Source organism: Apaloderma vittatum, unplaced genomic scaffold (genome assembly GCF_000703405.1).
Source record: "Apaloderma vittatum isolate BGI_N311 unplaced genomic scaffold, ASM70340v1 scaffold975, whole genome shotgun sequence".
NCBI lineage: Eukaryota > Metazoa > Chordata > Aves > Trogoniformes > Trogonidae > Apaloderma > Apaloderma vittatum.
The window spans coordinates 3,043-21,704 of NW_009715223.1; the positions used below are offsets into that span (position 1 = coordinate 3,043).

The 18,662-nt window shown below is 43.3% G+C and overlaps 1 protein-coding gene across 1 annotated transcript; it reads right to left on the reverse strand.

The window, feature by feature from the left end:
* Nucleotides 1–1,795: 1,795 nt before the first annotated feature.
* On the reverse strand, nt 1,796–18,407 carry SCGN (secretagogin, EF-hand calcium binding protein). Its single transcript, XM_009869013.1, has 9 exons — nt 18,294–18,407; nt 17,646–17,735; nt 16,651–16,707; nt 15,661–15,738; nt 5,751–5,806; nt 4,208–4,253; nt 4,031–4,090; nt 3,321–3,389; nt 1,796–2,016 (listed from the first exon to the last, which is right to left on the reverse strand). Exons 1-9 carry the CDS (start codon nt 18,405–18,407, stop codon nt 1,888–1,890), a joined length of 699 nt encoding a protein of 232 aa, XP_009867315.1. The 3' UTR covers nt 1,796–1,887.
* Nucleotides 18,408–18,662: the final 255 nt, after the last annotated feature.

An 18,662-nucleotide genomic window follows, 5' to 3' on the forward strand; every position in this document is an offset into this window, starting at 1 on the left:
AGGATTAAACAGAGGTGAAAGTGAATGGACCTGCCATCACTAAAAAATAAAAATAGCATAAAGAACATGCATGTACAAGTGGAAATATATTGTAGAGGATGGTACAGAAATTGCTCCCATGTCCAAAGTAATAGAAGCTGTAGTTTAAGGAAATAATAATAAGAATAATATAAAGCAATAACAATAATATAAAGACTGAAAGAAGAGAGAGGCACAGATGAATATACTTAAAGTTGTAATTATTCAGGCTGGTGAGACACATCCAGTTTGAGGTATGATGAAATGATGGTTGATGATGTGCACTGCTAAATTTGTTAGAAGTTGCTCAGGATGGAGCTAAAGTACATTTGATCAATAGTGGTGTGGGGGATTTCTCTGCTGGCTTCCTACCTGCTGTACTGCACTCCTGACCACCGTCCTTCCCTCAGTGAGACACAAGCATCCATGAGTAAAACTGTATCCCTGATGGCCCGGGAAGCGGCTGCTAAGGCCTGATACCTTCTTTATGGTTTTTCTGAACCATCGCAAAGCTTTCTTACTGTGATTGAGATTTTTGTCCTGCCAGAGTGATAAAAAGTAGTTTTGGAGTTTAAAGCCCTAGTTTCGTGCTGAGGTTAAACTTGCCCTTAGCACTTGTTAGGTCTATGACCTTATCATCAATGCAAATAGAAAATGAGCATGTCCTTAAAGTTGTGTATGCTCTTAAGGGCTTTATTGAATCAGCATCTCCATCTCTATGCGTATTGACTGAAGGTAATTTTGGATAAGTTTATACAAAACAAAGTATAAAGGGAGCGTTTCATTGTACTGCTTTGTGCAAAGAACATAACTAGAAAGGTGCTTGTAATGTGAAATCTTGGTCTCTCATTTGTAGGAGACATAAATGCTGAAATGCGCAGGAGTTTTGCCAACAATCCTTCCTCTGCAGTTTTCTCTCCAGAAATGAAGAAAGGATTATTTTCTCATAATAGTATAGGTGTGGCACTTTCTGAATATTTAGTCAAAGCCTTTGCAATAGGCAAATATGTGGCACAAATGATGCTGCTGCCATTAGGCTCCAGGATCACACTTACGGCCTGTGAGTGATGGGAAGGCTTAAGCTCAAAAAAGGTTACAAGTATTTACTAACTCTTAAGGATTTAGAAGAACAAGCAAGGGCTTAAGAGATTTGCTCTAATTAAGCTTCTATCCTTCCAGTTTTCCAGTTTATGGAAACCTTGTATGTTATTTCAGTTTGGGTTGGAAGAAAGGCTGATAGGCATCACAAAACCTTTTGCCATTTTATGTGTTTTTTACACAAAATAGCTACAATGTATGGTCTGCCAGCCTGCGGCAGATGGCTTTCCATACATAACACATAAACTCCAATCTTACTGAATTTCTCTAATTGCCACTTCTTTATTTCTTCACAAATACACTGTCACCCATCCAATATTTAAAATGCACAAACAAAGCGCAATGCTCGCCGAAGTAATGACTTTACACATCCAAGGTGACCATCAGAAACACCTAGTGGCTGCACTCTGGGAGCACTAACAGCATTTTTAAGAGATGCTTGTCCCTATTCGAGGAGATGGGCAGGGCAGTGTTTCATGGGGGCAGGAGAAGAATAGCAGTCCCTTTTCTGAGCAGCTGGTGTGCTCGTGGGCAGAGACATTGCTAAGGGGACCCCCAAGCAGTGGCAGTGAGCAAACACCATGAAGGAGTTGGCAGAGGGGGGATGCTCTCCATGCAAATCCCACTCTGCTGCATCTTCATGCAGCCGCTCTCCAGCCCGGTGGCGTGGTACCACAGTTCCCCACCACTCACACAGCAGCACGGACACACTTTTACAAGGAGCAGCAAGCAAATCTCACAAGGGAAACATGATCACGAGCACTATCCTGGTTATGGGTTTATCTTAAGTCCGAGACACAAAGCCAGTTCAGATTTCTGAATTTTCCCATCCTTGTTCACGTCGCAGTGGTTGAGCAGGATCTGGCGGAACTTGTCCAGGTCCACCCCGCTAATGCTGGGCTGGAGGCAAAAGAGGAAAACAGTGCTGAGAGAGAAATGGCTCTGGATTTCCCCAGCAGCTGAGAAATCCACTCAAGGAGGAGTGACCAAACAACCTGACCCCACATTAGCTCATATGTGGTGGGAAAGCAAACAGAGAACAGGTGCCCTACAAAAACAGAAGGGGTATGGGACTGTGGAAATGCAACATCATTTTTGTGCTTAGTCAAAGCCACCAGTATCTGATCCATGCCAAAGAAAAGTCTGCAGAAAGGTGTGAAACACACGTTACTGTACTACTTGACCTGCACTTTCATCTGGTTTCCTCTCTCAAACACAAGGAGTGACATGGCATTTCTGTCAGCAGGCTATTTTACAGGCTAGCCAGCAACTTAATACCTGTAGCGGATCAAAGGAATGTTAAAGTCATACTTTACAGGCTGTATTGTCTCTGTACGCTCCTAATGCCGTAACATTTTCTCTGCTTCCCACTTTCTCAAGAGGAGGTCAAATTCACGTGCACAGCTTGCAGTACCCAAGAATGATGCTGATGAAGGAAAGTACAACCTTTTCTCCTTTGGGCACACATGCACAGAGCACTAATCCAACCTTCTACCTGCCCACTACCCCTCTCTACACATCACATGGCTGTAACGTACATATACATGCAGCCGATGGTGTGCAGCTGCAATCTCTGCCCTCTACTAAACGGACATGGGAGTGAAGGCATCCCTCCATCAGGTCACGCTATGTGGCTATGCACCAGCTCAGGCTCAGAGGGAGCCAAAGACAAGACTCTATTGGCATCAAACACTCTATCTTGGACTCCATCTGGAAACCCAAGGTAATCCAATGCAGATGGATTCTACTGTCTGTAAGAAACTGGTGACACACCATGCATAGTGTTCTTGATTAGAGGTAGTGCTCAAGTAATTTCAAGTGTAGCCCTGTGATGACATAATGGACCATGAAGTCATGCTGGTGAGGTCCATATCTGCAATGAAAACAGGAAATAACTTCTGATGACTGATCTATGTCGACACAGTCTGTGATGCTGCAACATCTACCTAATTCATAGTATGAACTAGAATGGATCTTTCTTAAACACAGTTGCTGACTGAAGGTGTATTAATTTGTCAGGAAGAATCTCTGTAATGTGGTGAAATGCTCTATAGTGTTTATGCTGAGACCATGACATTCACTTCTGCCACTGATCCAAGTGAAATTTGACTCTATGCTCTCACTAGTCTCTCTAACTTTACCAAAACAAGCACCTTTCTCTTGGAAATATAATATATTAGTAAACAGAAAAAGCCATGAGCTACCTTGACAAGTTCCATCATATCTTTGACAAACCCGTCCACTTCTGGGCCTTCAAGTGCTCCTGTTTTACTCTGAAAGATAAAACAAACATCAGCAGGCTCCACTGAGTCAAAAACACGACAATGTTTACTCGTCAGTAGGTCCACCTGGTCACCAAGTTCTATCGCACTCAGATCCCTTCCTTTTTCCCCAAACCATCTCTTCCCCTCTAACGGGAGCAACTTCTCCCAACATTTTGTGAGGCTTGCTGGTCACTACCCTGAGGGAGTTGTGTGGCACTGAATTGCGGATTTCTAGCAGGCAGTTAGGCAGATCAGACTCCCTGAATAACTCCTGGTTTAGTACTGGAAGGGGTTTTACTTTTCCAAGGTTGTGGCAGATCCCAAACCACCCCAGACTGCAGGATCTAAAGCCACCACAACCTCTACAGCCTTTGTGCCTCCTGTGGAGAGATACAGCTGATGCAGCAGTACCAGCCTCAGCGATGGAAAAAGTCAAAATGGATCCTTTGCCATGAGGCCTCTGAGCACAGCTCCCCTCTGTCCCCACTTTACCTCCCCAGCCTGGTGGCCAAGCCCCCTGGCCCATGGGCTCAGGCACAGCTGCAGCTCTTGAGTGACCCCATAGCACCCAGCAGAAGGAAGAAGTCTGAGCAGTACGTGCTGCATCTCTGTCATTTAAAGAATACAAGGGAAAAGCCTCCAGGACTCACAACGTCGTAGTGTGCAAAGATCTTCTCAAAATCTCTCCTCCTTTCCTCTGTGCTGCAAGCCTGCATGCAGAGAGGAAAAGCAAATGGAAAAGAAAAAAGAAAAAGATTCAGGTTTGGGCCCAGGTTATCTCAGCTGCGAGAGAAAGGATCGATGCATCCAAAAATAGCTCTACTTACATCCATTTTAAATTGAAGAAGGAAATTTTCCTGGAGCGCCAGAATCCTAAGTGGAGAGATTTAAATTACGATCTTTCCGCTTTATCATCTGCACGCAAACTATTCTCTTCTGGTTCGTAAAGCAAAGAGATTTTAGATTATAGCCTTTAAAAAAGAAAATCGCCTGTGGGGTTATTTACAGAGGGCTGTTACAGGAACATGTACTTCCACCCGCCCCTGTCTGATGGGGAGTGAGGGGTGCCCTTTGGCTCACTGCAGACATGTTTCTTAGCACCACTGCTTCTCCCAGAGCATTTCTGGTGGTCCAGCACCATGGAGGTGGTCTGTCTCTGAAGCGAGAGCTACCAGACAATCACTCCTCATAACTGGATTGCTGTGCTGTATTAAAGGAAAGAGTAATTTATCGCTCTCTGTTGGAGGGAGAATTGCTGGTTGTAAAAGTAAAGACCTAAATAATGCTGGCCTGGGCACTGAGACTGGCCAAATTCCTCTCCTCCCTCATAAAGCCCCTCACAGCACTAGTAAAAAGCTTTTTCTCTTTCCAGCTGCTCTGCTAACCCCAAAGGTTTTAGAGCCTGCAACACAGGGCATTGCTGAGCTGTGTCTGCACACAGAGGGGTTTGGGGTGTGAGAAACATGCTTAGATCGGAGGGGAGCCTCAATTGCCCTGGGTAATGGGGCAGGAGGGAACAATATTTAAGAGGAAACTCAAGGGCAAACCCCTTTATTCTTCATTCAGTCTCTATTTCTCTCTTCCTATATTCAGTGGTCAAAGGGAACTGCTGTACGCACTGCAGTTATTTGTGCTGGCATTTGTTGCGATCCCAAGCAGAAAGTAGCAGTGACAAATCAGTTCCTCTCCTCTCCTCTCCTCTCCTCTCCCAAACTGATGTTTTAAGACTTTACCTGCACGTTTAAAGTCCCACCTAGTCATTGCACATGCATTAACAGACAGAAGCATACTCTCTACCTGTGTGAAGTGAAATCATGTAAAAGCTTCTGAGGTATCAAGGACAGAAAAGAGACAGAGGCCCATTACTACATCCCTAGCTTCATTCACAAGTGTCTTCACTGTGTCTCTCTGAATCCTTTCCTACTGCCATTGGGAAACTCCTTTGCAGTAGCACTTCTATTCCTCAGAAAAAGCAGCAAAAATTCTTTGCAACCCTTGCTGTGCGCAGTGATGTGAAATACATGCACATCTATGACCCTGCTGAAGGGCACCTGCCATTCATTTTTTTGGAGAAATGGTGCCACTGGCTTCTTTGTCACCTGATGAGCACTGCATAGGTAGCACAGAGCGTGCCAGAGAGTACTGGTGATGCACAAACAGGTGCTGGCATTGCTCACTGTCACTGGCTCTAGGTTCTTGGACTATTGTGATGGGGACCATGTGTTAGAGACCTGGAAGACCTATATCAGACTACCTGATTCAATTTGAAAGGAGGTAGGATTCAAATGCATGTCCCCACAGGGGGATCATCACATTGCCTGGATCTGCTATTGTCAGCTGAAAAACCCCTTCAATATTATTAAAGTCTACCTTGCCAGGTCGTTCAGATCCAGCCGTCCATCTTTGTTTTTGTCAAAGATTTTCATCTAAAAGTCAAGAAGACAGAGATAACATAGATAGACCATGAGGAGAACACACATACAAAAAAGCCAATACACATTTTGCTCTGCCCTGTACCCTCACCTCTGCTTGCTAAGGGTGCTTTGCCTGAGCCCCAGCCAGCATAGAGTCCTCCACTAGCACCAAGTGCAAGGGCGGCACAAGAGCACAGCAACCCCTTCTGTTTTCTGACAGCAAAACTCAAGCAATGAAAGACCAGCACCGCTCCCTTTCTGCTTACATGGGCATAAAGATAGGTCTCCAGCAAACACCTTAAGAAACTAAATGCTGGCCTTGCCATGGCCCCTGAAAAAAATGCTGGAAAAAAAAGGAGAAATTCTCAACACTTCCAGCCTGATTCTGTCCTTATCTGTGACTGTTGCTGTGGCTACCAAGCCGCTGAGGTGCAAATGTCACCTTCTGACAGACACTTAGCTTGGGGTTTTATGCTGCTAAAGCCGGCGGGCTTTGCTTGGCTCAAAGACTGCCGTTGGAAAGTGCTAAGACTGGGAAGAAGATTCAGGCTGCCAACGTCAGGAGGTTAATCTGTGTGAATAAAAAAGCTACTCTTTCCATAGTATTATCTTTTCCTTAATATGATCTCTTCAATGAGTCACTAGCAGATATTATTTTTTTATTTATTGTATTTGGTACTGTGTTTCTCTGCAAGGCACAAATAAAATCTGTTGCAGGAAAACAGGGAGAGAAGTTTAATGGCTCGTAAACCTGAATACCTCACGGCTCAAAGTTTGAGAAAAAATGTATTCCATATTGGGGGGGAAGATTAACATTTTGCTAAGACGAGTTGCCACTCTTTGTCAGGTACTCAGTAATGGAATATGCTTTAATCTTATCTTCATGAGTCTCATTTGCTTATTTAATGATTAGAAGTAATCAGGTCACTACAGATCTTCAGTGTAATTAATTGCACACCTGCTGAAGAGGTCCCAGTCCAGTCCCTGTCTCAGGAGGCTTAGGGGGACAGTACACAGCTTTACTCTGCGGGAGCTCCAAGGAGAGCCAGCAGCTGGTCCTGAGCACTTCTCAGCAGTGAAACTGGGGCAGAGCCTGACACGTGCATGAGGACAGGTATCATCTGGAGAGCTGCCATTTCTCAGGAAGCCTTGGCATAAATACGATGCCTACTTTGTCAGTGCGGTGCCTCCTCCCTGCTCCTTGCTTCAGGGCAGGCATCTACACTGAGGATGGTGAGCTTATGGTAACCCTCTATTGCACTGAGTTTAGATAAGATTCTGCAAGATTATTTTATTCCATTAATTATTCTGCATGATTTATGCTACTTTGTTTTGGATGTGATTTTTGAAGAGTGCTCAGTATGGGCTCATTTTTCCTCCCACTGAAAAACAGTATAAAACTCCTATGAATGACTGCAGGCTCATATTGAGATCTTTGGAAAAATCACATCCTGAGAGCCCTGCAGGTATTCAGCGGCTAAAGGAAAAGCCACTTTCCATCTTACTGGCCTCTGGCAAGAATGCACTCTGTGCGGAGCCACTAAATGATAGAAGAAGTATTTCTGAATCTTCCTTCGTTCCAGAGCTGGAGAGATGATTAAAGCTGCTGAGTCATCCTGAGAACTTCTCTCAGGCTGCATCAGTCCAAGACGTCCCTTTCCAGCTTATCTAGCTTCTCCCATCCTGCCTTCTGCCCCACCAGGTATCCCACTGCCATATGGGACTGTTCTCTGGTCTCTTCTGGGTCCACAATGGGGCAAGGCTGAAGGAAGGCATGGGAGCAGGATCTGCCTTCACTAGTGTCACCAAGGGGAGAAAGGTTCTTTCAGTAACAACCTCCCGCTGCCATCAGAGAGACAAACCTGAGCTTTCAGTCCTTGGCTGATAAAGGAATTATTCTGCAGGCAATAGAAAATGGTAAATGTTCCTTCTAGAAACAAATCATCCCAGATAAGATTTTAAAAGCCTCTCTCTGAATGGGACATCAGTGCCTAACCTGTTTTGGGATTCTTTTTTTGTGTGAGGAGAGAAAGAGATGTTCCAACTAGTTTACTTTTGCAGACTCACCACCGCAGGTGGCTTTGCAACATCCAGCTTATGCTATTACTCTGAAAAATACTCCATAAAGGAAGCTTAAGGGGACAACCTCTATTTAGCCGGCTAGGAAAAGTACCAACATCTAGGTGGCGAGAATACCATAGTCCCTAGGCTCTACAGTAACTTAATCATCTCAGGAAATGTCACTCTAAATCCCTCTGTTTAGGCCACTGAGGAGCATTAGTTACACATACGGTCTGTAGGAAGTCACCATAAAGTGGTGGGAGAGGACTGTTTGGTGGGAACCATGGGGTGAAGCTCTTGGGGACTCTGCTGCCTGGGGCAGGACAGCTCCGCTGAAAGCGCTAGTCTTTTCTTCACACGAAGATACAATGTCCTTACAAAATCACATTAGATCTTAGTGCTTTTAGCACTCTTTGAACTTCACCCAAATTCTCCTACATATTTCTGAGTTCCTGAAAGTGTTTTTTAATTTATCCTTTTCTCTGTGTGTCTCAGAATGACTTGAGACTAAAACGCTATGTTTCAGCTTAGACTTCAAATTCAGATGTGGTTTTCCCTCTATGATGCCTCAGGAAAGCTAAAACACAGAGCTTTTGGTAAAAGTCCAGCTCCATGACCCCAAAGTCCTCACATCCATACAAGCTCACTGATAAACAGCTTCAAATGTTGACTGTGGTGGCAGATTCTGGGACCAGGACAGAGCTGGTGGTTCCCTATCCAAGAGGTAGACTTAGGGTCTATTTTTTATTTCATGTAGGCCTATGTGAGACAAGCTATGAGTCTCTTTTTCAATGAAACATCTCAAGTCTCTTCTCCTTTTTCAGAGAATAAATACATAACATAGTTGTTTTGTCTTGAGACTTTGAGTGTCCTGTCTGCCCTGCATCTGCTTTACTTTGTGGGTGCAGCATGTTTTCATGGTTTCAGAAGTCACGAATAGCCAGGAAGATGAAGAGCTTTATGTACCCTTAATGAAACAGGCTAGATTAGAGGTAATGGTTTAGATGTGAAAGTCTTTCTGCTTTGTTATCAATTTTCTGAGCCTGTGGTTTTCAACTCTATCCATTTCTGAACCCTCTACAATATTCTGACAGTAGCACAGACCCCATTAAAACACATTTAACTGCAGAGATAACTTTTCTTAGCAGAACACTTAATGAAAAGCAACATCTCCCGTCGATTTGCTTTGTTCGCACCCTATCTTTGAGCTTAACATTTAACTTTCAGTGGTTGACCATGTCTACTTACAGCTAACCAGCTTCCCTTTCTGACCTCCTTCGCTCAGCTCTGGTTTTGCAACACCAAGAGAGAATCTTCATGGTTTTAAATTGTTTGGCCTTTTTCTGCAATGACTATACTTTATAAAATTTTCAAATACATGCAATATTTTGATTGTCCGTACCAGTGAATAGAGACAAAATAGAAGTCTGGCTGGAAGAGTTAGGCCATGCTAACTCTTGTTCAGTGACTTCCACATGAAGGGTGGAAAACATGTAGGGAAGGTAGGATAGTGTTCCCTAAATTAGTTCAGGTACCACAGCTAATAAGATAGACCTAATCCTGGTATCTGGACAACTGGAGCTCATGCATACCTGCTACATGGCAATCTTGGCTGCGCTACTTGGAAAAGCCTAGAGAAATGTTTATTAAATATACTTTTTAATTTCAAGTATGCGAGTATTTGATCTGATCTGCTAATTGTGTATATAAGTACACAAAGAGTGACAGAGGGTGCCTACCCCATGTGATGTAGCGTACATCATGGGAGAAGCAGATATATGAAATCATTATGAGATTGTTTCTCATTTAAACTTCTGCCTTCACACACCACATTGATATGTTAAACTTAATGGATTTTCAGTTTACACTACTGAAAGGTATATTTATACTGCCAGGCTGATATGAAACATCTCAATGTGGTTAAGGATAAGGTCTGGCATGTTTAAATAGCACTCCATTTTACTAAAAGCTTTGTTGCATCTAGCAGTACACTTTATAAAATGATACATTTATTTTACTGTCAAGTTACCTCATGTTTTAAAGTGTTTGCACAAATTAATTTGCTGACATTTTAATAGCAGTGCACCAGGGAAGTCTTAGTTCTGTTTGTTTGAATGCAGTCTGTTCACTTTGAGCAGACAGAGCATAAGTAGGAATTGGGTTCGCAGAATAAGAATTGTTACGTCTTGGTTTTTTAAGTGCAAAATCAAAACTGTCATTGGCTTTGAATTCAGCAAAGGAAATATCTCTGGTTTTCCAGTCCAGTGTAGTAAGGAAGGACACTGATACACCAGGATGTGACAAACACATGCTTGTTTGAAGAGCAATATAAGATTATAAATCTCAGTTATTTTCCATGACAGAGATAAGGAGAGAAGTAAACAACCAAAACAAAAAGTTCTGTGATCAGTGGGCTTACTAAAGCTGCTTTTAAACCTTCTCTGGTTCTGGTTGTCTGTGTGCAATAAAGTCGGACCCGGAAAGAGTCTGCCCTTGCCTAGCCTCCTACCCTCACAAAAGTATACATCGGGGGCATTTGTATCCAACAGCTGTAACTAAAATTGGTCAGTGAGCACAAAAGTTACTGAGGGTGTACATGCAGGCGCGTGCCCAAGCTACAGGACTGCTGACGGCTTTTTTTCCTTAGGGAAGGATGGGGGTACAAAATTTTTTGCAGAGTGACAGGAGGGCCCTGTGGCCAGCAAGTCACCCTCAGGAGCAAAGCTCAGTGTTCTGTGGGAAGTGTAAGCTAGAAAAGTCATTAAGGGCAAGATTTCTAAGAGTGTTTTGGTCCCTAAAAGACCAAGGCATTATCTCTTGGGGTTTTCCAAAGCTTGTGGGCCCTTGAGTTTTGCTGGTTTTGACCTTCAGAAATTAAGTTTAAATGGGATTTTCTGCTTCCACTGGCTTATGTCACAGCAAGCGTGGAGCAAAACTGGAGGTGACAGCACCACCAGGATTAAGTCTAGAAGGGACACAGAAAGCAGATTTCCCTCCATTGAGTTCATCAGCTGGGTGGGTCCTCTCTTCATTACACACAGCAAAGCAACAGGAGGAATCACACTCACCCAAAGCCAGGAAGAAGCTCTCCAGGGGTTGGTGCACTCCCACAGTGGTGGCTGGTGCTAGGAGGTGTGATGGTTGCAGTGCCAGTGCATCACTACAGATGCAGTCTCTTGGGTGTCACAGCATCCTTACGGAGCTGCCTAGGAGGGAGGCCAGCATGGACCACTGCCAGGAGACGGGACATATGAAAACTGCTCCTTTAAGCATCCAGTCTTTTAGGCTATACTCCACTCCTATCTTATTTCTAGAGCTTTGAGAAATTTGCTCAAGTGTTAGTAAACATAACAAACTCTGTTTAGGCTTTTGTCAATATAATAAATATTTGTCCTTTCATTATTACACTGTTTCTTTGATTTTCATAAGAGACTTCACTTACATAGATAAGCCAGTTTGGCCAGTAAGGGGTTAAATCACCTGGATTTTCTGTGCTTTGACTTTTATTTCCTACGTAAGTACACTGGCATTGGCACAGAGCACAGACGGGCTTTCACAGCCAAAGAAGTGACCACACTGAGCCTTTAGCATTGTCCTTGCAGAGGGGACAGGCAGCAACCACAAAAGCACCAGAAATCCCTCTCTATGTACCATAAATGTAGTCCACAATGCATTCTCCTGGATGCAGATGGTCTTCATGGAGAATTCAGCCTGTTCCCCTTCACACAGAGGAGATGAGCAGTCCTCAGCTGGTCTGCTACAGGCTCCCATGCCTGGGGTACGTAGCTCAGTCCCAAGGAGAACCTTTGCAGTTAAGCACAGCAAAACCCTGGTGTCATCGCAGCTGGGAGGATTTCTGTATCGACTTCTCTGGGGCTGAGATTTCATCCTCAGCCATCTCCATCTCCAACTTTGTAGTTGTAATTCATGACCAATGCTTATTGAATTATAAGTAACGGAACTTACATTATTGCCTCTCTGAAATTTTAGCTTGTGGTGGGCAAATATGCTGGCTTGTGGGGTTTACCCTTTACATTTTGCTAAAATACTATGATGCTCAAATTAAAGGACTTTCTTATGCCCAGCCTGGAATTGTTAACATAAGGCAATGCAAAAAGCAAATGCCAGTGTTACATGTGCAACTGTTTCAGCAGTCTGTATATATTAATTTGCTGCATTTGCCTCAGCAATGAGCTTGCCTCGTGTGTGGCTTGTGGACACTGGGATTAAAAACTAGAAGTAGCATGCTGCTATCTGGGAAGCTATGAACTGTTAGTGTTTCTATGAACAAAACAATAACATATCCCAAGATGCAAAAGCTGAGTGAGAATTTAGTTCTTACAGAATAAAAATGGATGAATGCTTAATTTTGTCATAAACTGCTTTAAATCTAGTTCATATTCCGGCATTTACAATATTCTCCTTAACTGCACAGCATGCACAGGTATGAAAACTGTCACTCATGACAAAATGCTGTTAAATACACGTGTGAGCTGGGTATTCATGGTGCTGAAACTTCACCAGGACCCAGAAGCCTAGTAATAGCTTGATTTGGGGGGCTGAGGGGAGGTGGGGAGGGATTGGGCAGGTTATTAATACTAGTGCCACCCTCCACCACCTCCTTCTCGTCATGAATGAGCAAATTTTAATTTCTCCAGCTTGTGTTACTTCAGGAAGGCAGAATATTCTCACCATGCTCTTAAAACCCTGTGTTTTCAGCTATGCCCGTTGTGTCTCCTGGAGCATGAATTGTAGGACCCCTGGGGCATCTTCTCAGTGCCTGGAAGGGCTCAGAGCACCACAAGGTTTTGCTTGCATTGCCTATGAGAACCTGCTCTCTGCCAGCAGCTCTCAGTTTATGCCCATGGGAAGGTGACAAACCTACAGACTGCTTTCAAGGATTCAGAACTGCACATGACTCGGTATCTTCTCACACAAGTGGGTGCATGTAAGTAAATATTAATACACACTTAGTGACTATTAATACAGGCATATATATAAATAGGTATGAAAATTAACAAGAAGCATGCTTGCAAAGGAGCTTCCTCAGCACAGGGTTGCTACTTTAAATCCCCTCACGAAGAGTCTTGAGAATTCAAATGTTCTTCATTCATGACTTTCTCTAGTGGTCTTAGTGCTCTTTAAGGGTTGATTTAGCAGACTCACGGGGCTTGTGCAATGTCACCAGGAGACAGAATAGTCTCTTAGGAAATGGCTTCTAAGCAACCTGATAAAGTGATGTTCCTTTCTGGAGACAACCGATCTCTTCCAATAGAAATACTTTCTCCCTCTTCCTAGCTCTTCCTAGGTTTTTTTTAGTGTGATATAAGATCATTCACAGCAGTATAAGTAACTGTCAAGTATTTAGCATGCCCTGGTTGGTATGATATCTGTCCATACCTCTCACAAGCTAAAGCTGCAAATACTCAACACAGAATCAAAAATTGCCTTTCCCCCAACACCCCCACCCAGTGCCTGGGCTGACTTCTTTAATATTACATTTTCTGTCTTTTCCTCCTTATCCCTATCTCCAGAAGGCTCTAGGGTCTGCTCAATATATCAGTAGCTGCTTAAGATGCGTGCAGCTGGCTGTGGATGTACAGAAAAGAGGGCAAAGATCTGTAAATTCCTGTGGAGACGGACTGAGTCAAGTGGCACTTGAAAACCCTCAGTTAGACAGATGGGCCCCCCTGAGGGAACCTGTAGCTCTGTGCAGCAGAAACAGGCGGATGTCCCAAAGACCTCGTGGTTTAAGCAGATAAAAGTGTGGGAGCACAGTAACAGAGGAGAGAAATACAAATATTTCCGTTCTGCAGTAAAGGAATTGGTGCTGCTGGTTGCTAAAGATACAATACAAAGTCTATAAAAGTCTCAGGGGTTAAATGTAAGGGCCACTGTTCCCCTGTTTTCCCAGACATTGGTGATGGTGACAGAGTCCCATCAGGACTCTGCACTTCAGCGGCTCCCCACTCCACGTCGAAAGCAGAGTGAGAAAACAAAGATTTGTCATTGCTCTGTGCCTTGACATCACACCTTTGCTCTTGGCTCCTCAAGTCACTTCTCCCTTTTTAATCCAGCACTGCAAATATAAGACTCAAACTTTCTTCCTTCCTTGTAGTTTTGCCTTCCTTCTTCAGAAAAATTCACATGGAATCACTTTGTGCAGGGTATCTGCTACTATAGGGATGCTGTCCATGCTCATTTTACTACAGGATGTCACAGGGTAAGATCATGTGTGTTGTATTTTCACACCCTGCCTTAGCTCTTGGGATCAGGTGTGTTTGTAAATATCCTTGATCTTCAGTTTATAGCAAAGAATTGCATGGGAAAAAAATAATTCATTTTCTAATAACCCTCAACATTTCTGATTCTTTTGCCATTGCAGTTTTTTAAACTTTTGTCCTCATGAGCCAGATTTGCATTTCAGATCATGGATTTCCCCAGATATACAAATCATCCTTTTTCCCAGATTACATCTTATCCTGTAACCTAGAGACTAAGCTGCCTCTCTAAAGATAAAAAGTCAATCTATAAAAAAAACATGGGAATAGAAGCTAGACCTCCTAGCTGTCAGCACTGATATCTAGCTGCATTGGGGCAGCAGAAATCACAGAAATTTCCTGGGAAATTATGGGGAAGAGAAGGGAGCTGTAGGAAACGAACTGCCCAGTGTCTACAAGGTTCAGATCACCTATTCTCCTGCACCTGGTCAGAGATTACCCACTGGGGCTGGAAACCTTAATGGAGCAGCATAAAAAGCTCTTTGCTACCTGCAGACATTACCAGAAAGATTTTTGTTCTAGCTGTAGCTTCTGGGGTTTTATTGTTTCCAAGATCTGCCAGTTGGAAAATAATTTCTATAGCTTGCATTCGTCTCCCCTCACTGTTCTATAAATATGAAAAAAGGTCTGCACTCTTGTACTGGTGCAGTTTTTCATTTAGCTCTGAGGGGTCACATTTCTAGGCATGGATGCATCATGAATACATAACATGGTATCACAAAATATATGGGCAGCTCCTTGCTTGTTTCCACACCAAGCTGTTTTTTAGGTACAAACAAAGATTTTGTGCCAAGAATCAAGGCAATCCCATCATCATTTTAGAAAATTGCAATGTAGATGTCTGCTAGTGGACCTCAAATGATACCCTTGAGAACGCCATCAGAAATGAGCTTTTTTTTTTCCCCCCTCGTTTATAGATCATTAGATATAAGTGGCTTTGAAATCCAGTTGACTGACGCTAAACTCACACCAAAGATTGTGTTGCTGATTGCAGTATAAAAGCTATATTGTGATAAGGCAGGGGAAGAGTTGAAGATTTCAACCTCCCAGTCTTTCAGGGAAACAGCAGGGAGCCAGTGAGGCTTGATGGGCTTTGCAGAGCAGAAAAGCCGATATCTGCCTGTCTTGGGAGCAAAAGGATTTGCCAGGAGGAAGGGAGGGAGGGAGAAAGGGAGGAAAGGAATGAGCTGAAGGTCTGGCTGAGGCTGAACATACCCTGAAGAAGGAAGCACCTCACCTATTTCTTAAATGGGTTTAGGGCTTCGTTTGCTTTGGCATAAAATCAAGCTGTTTTTCTCATAGGAAACAGTTCAACACGAAGTAAGACTATTTGAAATGCTGTTCATTTTGGATGTTCAGTGCAGTGCAAAGAAACAGCAGCAGCGTGTGCTAAGTTTCCACAGGGATCTCTTGGAGAAGACACATCTTTTGACAGAGCATTTATGGCCCTATAGAATGCCGACCCTGAAGGAGATTTTTAGGCAATTCTATAACCTAAACAATATTAATACTGTCTTTTCTTACCATAGTATCAGTATATTCTTCCAGCTTTACTTCAGTAACTGTCTTGTTATGCTGCAAAAAGAGATCTCGCAGGAAATCCTGTAGTAAGGAAAGAGACAAATTTTACTCCTTCGAGTAAATTCAAGAAATAACAGTAAGAATTTCGATCCAAATTCAGCAGAGTTACATGAATCTAAGTTCACATCCTTGATTAGTACTAGTATCTTCAATTTCACATAAAGTCCATGTTGTCTTACATGAAATGTGTTTTTCCTAATAAATTAGAAAATAAACAAATTTTGACAGAGTGGGTGTACCGGAACGAGTCATAACTAGCTCACAAAATAAGCAAAAGATAACATAAGTCCTGCAGTATTTTCTAGCTGATTTAAAATAAAAATAGTTGCCATTCAGCAAAATTTAAGCTTCATCATATGTCTTTGTTGGGACACAGGCTGGAGCCATGCACTGAGATGTAAGTGCAGGGTCTGCAGCCCAGGGATGGACTTTGGTGCCTGGCTGGCTCAAAGCACATGAGTTATGGGTTCTGAACAAGCTTCTGCCTCAGTAGCCTGGGCTTTGAAAAGAAATCAGCATTTGGAAAACCTGCAGGCTCAGGAAGAAGTTGTGAAGAAGTCCCTTTGATAAACCACAATGGCTTTGGCTCTCTTTAGAGATGGGGGAGGCACATGCACAAAGCCAAGGTGAGACTCCACTTGAGGGACTCCTGGGGTGCTTGAGGGGTCACTGAGACAAGTGGAGTCATGGAAAGAGGCAAGAGAAAGCAGAGCATCAAGGGCAACAGCAGAGCATCCTTTCTTCTGTCACAGTCCATGCAGCTGTGGCAGAGGGCTGGCGGGTTTCCAGTCCTTAAGCTCGCTGTGAGCAACCTAGAAATGCCACATTCCAACTGCACAAAAAGGCAGCAAACTGGTAAAGCCAATGGAAAGGCTTCTGTTGACACCAGTAAGCTGTAGATCAAGCCCCAAGAGACTTGTTAAAATAACTTACTTTGAGCTCGCCAGCTGAAATATATCCACTGCTATCAGCATCGTAACTGCGCCAGATCTGAATGGGGATAGATTGATACCACATAAATATTGTAGTTAATCATCTGCTCGGGTGATAGATCATAAAGATTCAAATCAAGACTTCCATAATGACCAAGCTGATGCATTATCCAATATTTAATTAACTGTAGCTGAAATAAAAGAAACTTTCCACACAATAGCTTTTATACTCACTTGGATGCTGTACATGCTGTTACCGCATATTTAACACAGACACGTTGTCTATCTAAAAAAGCAAAGACTAAGAAACCACTCCACATTTCTTATATAATTTGTACATGCATCTTCTGTTATTGCCATGAGTAAAAGTCAAGGCTGTACACAACTGGCCATTGATCTGCAGAAGCCCCCAGTTTGGATAGGAAATAAAAGAAACTGCAAGCAGTCTTGGAAAAACTGAAGTTCTGTGCTGGGATACTTAGGAGCAGAGATTAGAGAGAGACTGGGCAAAGTTAAGAAAACCTTATGGGCTTGTGCTCCTCACTTGCTCCAACTTAGATTGCCACTCCACACCTTGTCGGGCTAATGCTTCAGGGTGAAATGGTGCTTAAAACAGGTCTGGTCTGCCCTCTTGGTCTATGCTGTGGTGCAGGGGAGGAGTTGGCAGCTTTGGCTGTAGCTCCCAACAGGGCTGAATTTATCTATGAGTAGGTACTGCCATAAGGTTTTGTTGCCGGCAGCATGACTTATAGGTGGCTGAGAGCGTTTGCGAAGTTTAACGAAATCTCTGTGTGCCCTTGATCCAGTCCTAGCCATCACATCCCTGCTTTGCTGGCATAAATAATATACAGCCTTCCCCAGCTGAGCAGGTCAGAATGTGTTTTGCTTCTACAAATACCTACGTATTTCCCATGCTATGTTCTACAGAGGGTGGAAGTGCATGTATTGAAGAAGCTGTTGGTGTGCAAGGGGAGGAGGCAATGTAAAGATACAGACCCGCATGAATTCCACACTGTTGTCCAAGGGAGTTTCCCGTCGGAAAAGCAGCAGAAAGTTCTCATCATCTGGCAAGATCATATTTGCAAGCTGGAAAACACCCACATAAAATAAATCCCCAAATAAATCTGATCCATGAAAGTAAAGAAAAGAAAAAACTTGAGTGGCTGCTGACCTAGTATGGGAAATATAACCTGGGCATATTGTTTCCTTGGAAATAAAGCCCAGGCCAAGAGATCTGGCTAATGTAGTACTCCCATGACCCACCTCCTCCCCACCCAGGCTCTATCTACCAGATCTCCCAAGTCTGCTATAGGCCCGAATCATAGAATGGTTTGTCCTGGAAGGGACCTTTAAAATTCATCTAGTCCAACCCTCTGCAATGAACAAGGACATTTTCAACCAGATCAGGTTTCTCAAAACCCCATCCAGCTTGACCTTGAATGCATCTACTAACTCTCTTGGCAGCTTGTTCCAGTGTTTCACCAAACTCATAATAAAAAAAAATTCTTCCTTAGTCTGAATCTACCCTGCTTTACTTTAAAACCATTACTCCTTGTCCTATCTCTACAGGCCCTACTAAAAAGTCTATCCTAATGCTGTACCCTTCTACAAAAGAAATCCTGGGCTGAGGTCGGGGAGAGATACCTCTTGGATTTGCAAGCGTGTATCTGTCGTGACATCATAGGCAGACATGAATTGCTCCTTCATCCTCTGAACTTTTTCTTCCGTGATGTCCTGCCATCGGGAAAAAACACACATGAGGATACTAGAAGAGAGTCCCGTAGGAAACCTCTCCTCACTCACAAATAACTACCAGCATTGTTGCATCCTTACAGTTGGGGATGATGCTTCTAAAAGCCTACAAACACACCACTGTGGATAAGTTTTTGGAAATAAGTCCTACTCATAGCTCTATAGTAACTAAGCTTTCAGTTGCTTCTTTCCCATTGTATCACTGGGGGTTTGGTTTTGCTTGAGTGTGTGTTACAGCAGTTTCCAGGCTGCTCATTTTCA

Bases quoted from the DNA above. Each gene is read 5' to 3' on its own strand.
- SCGN (XM_009869013.1), bottom strand. From the start codon at position 18,407: ATGTGTGTTTTTTCCCGATGGCAGGACATCACGGAAGAAAAAGTTCAG. The intron at 17,736-18,293 runs GTATCTCTCCCC...GGTGTTTTCCAG, and splicing joins CACGCTTGCAAATCCAAGAG to CTTGCAAATATGATCTTGCC. The intron at 4,254-5,750 runs GTAGACTTTAAT...CTCTCCACTTAG, and splicing joins GATCTGAACGACCTGGCAAG to GATTCTGGCGCTCCAGGAAA.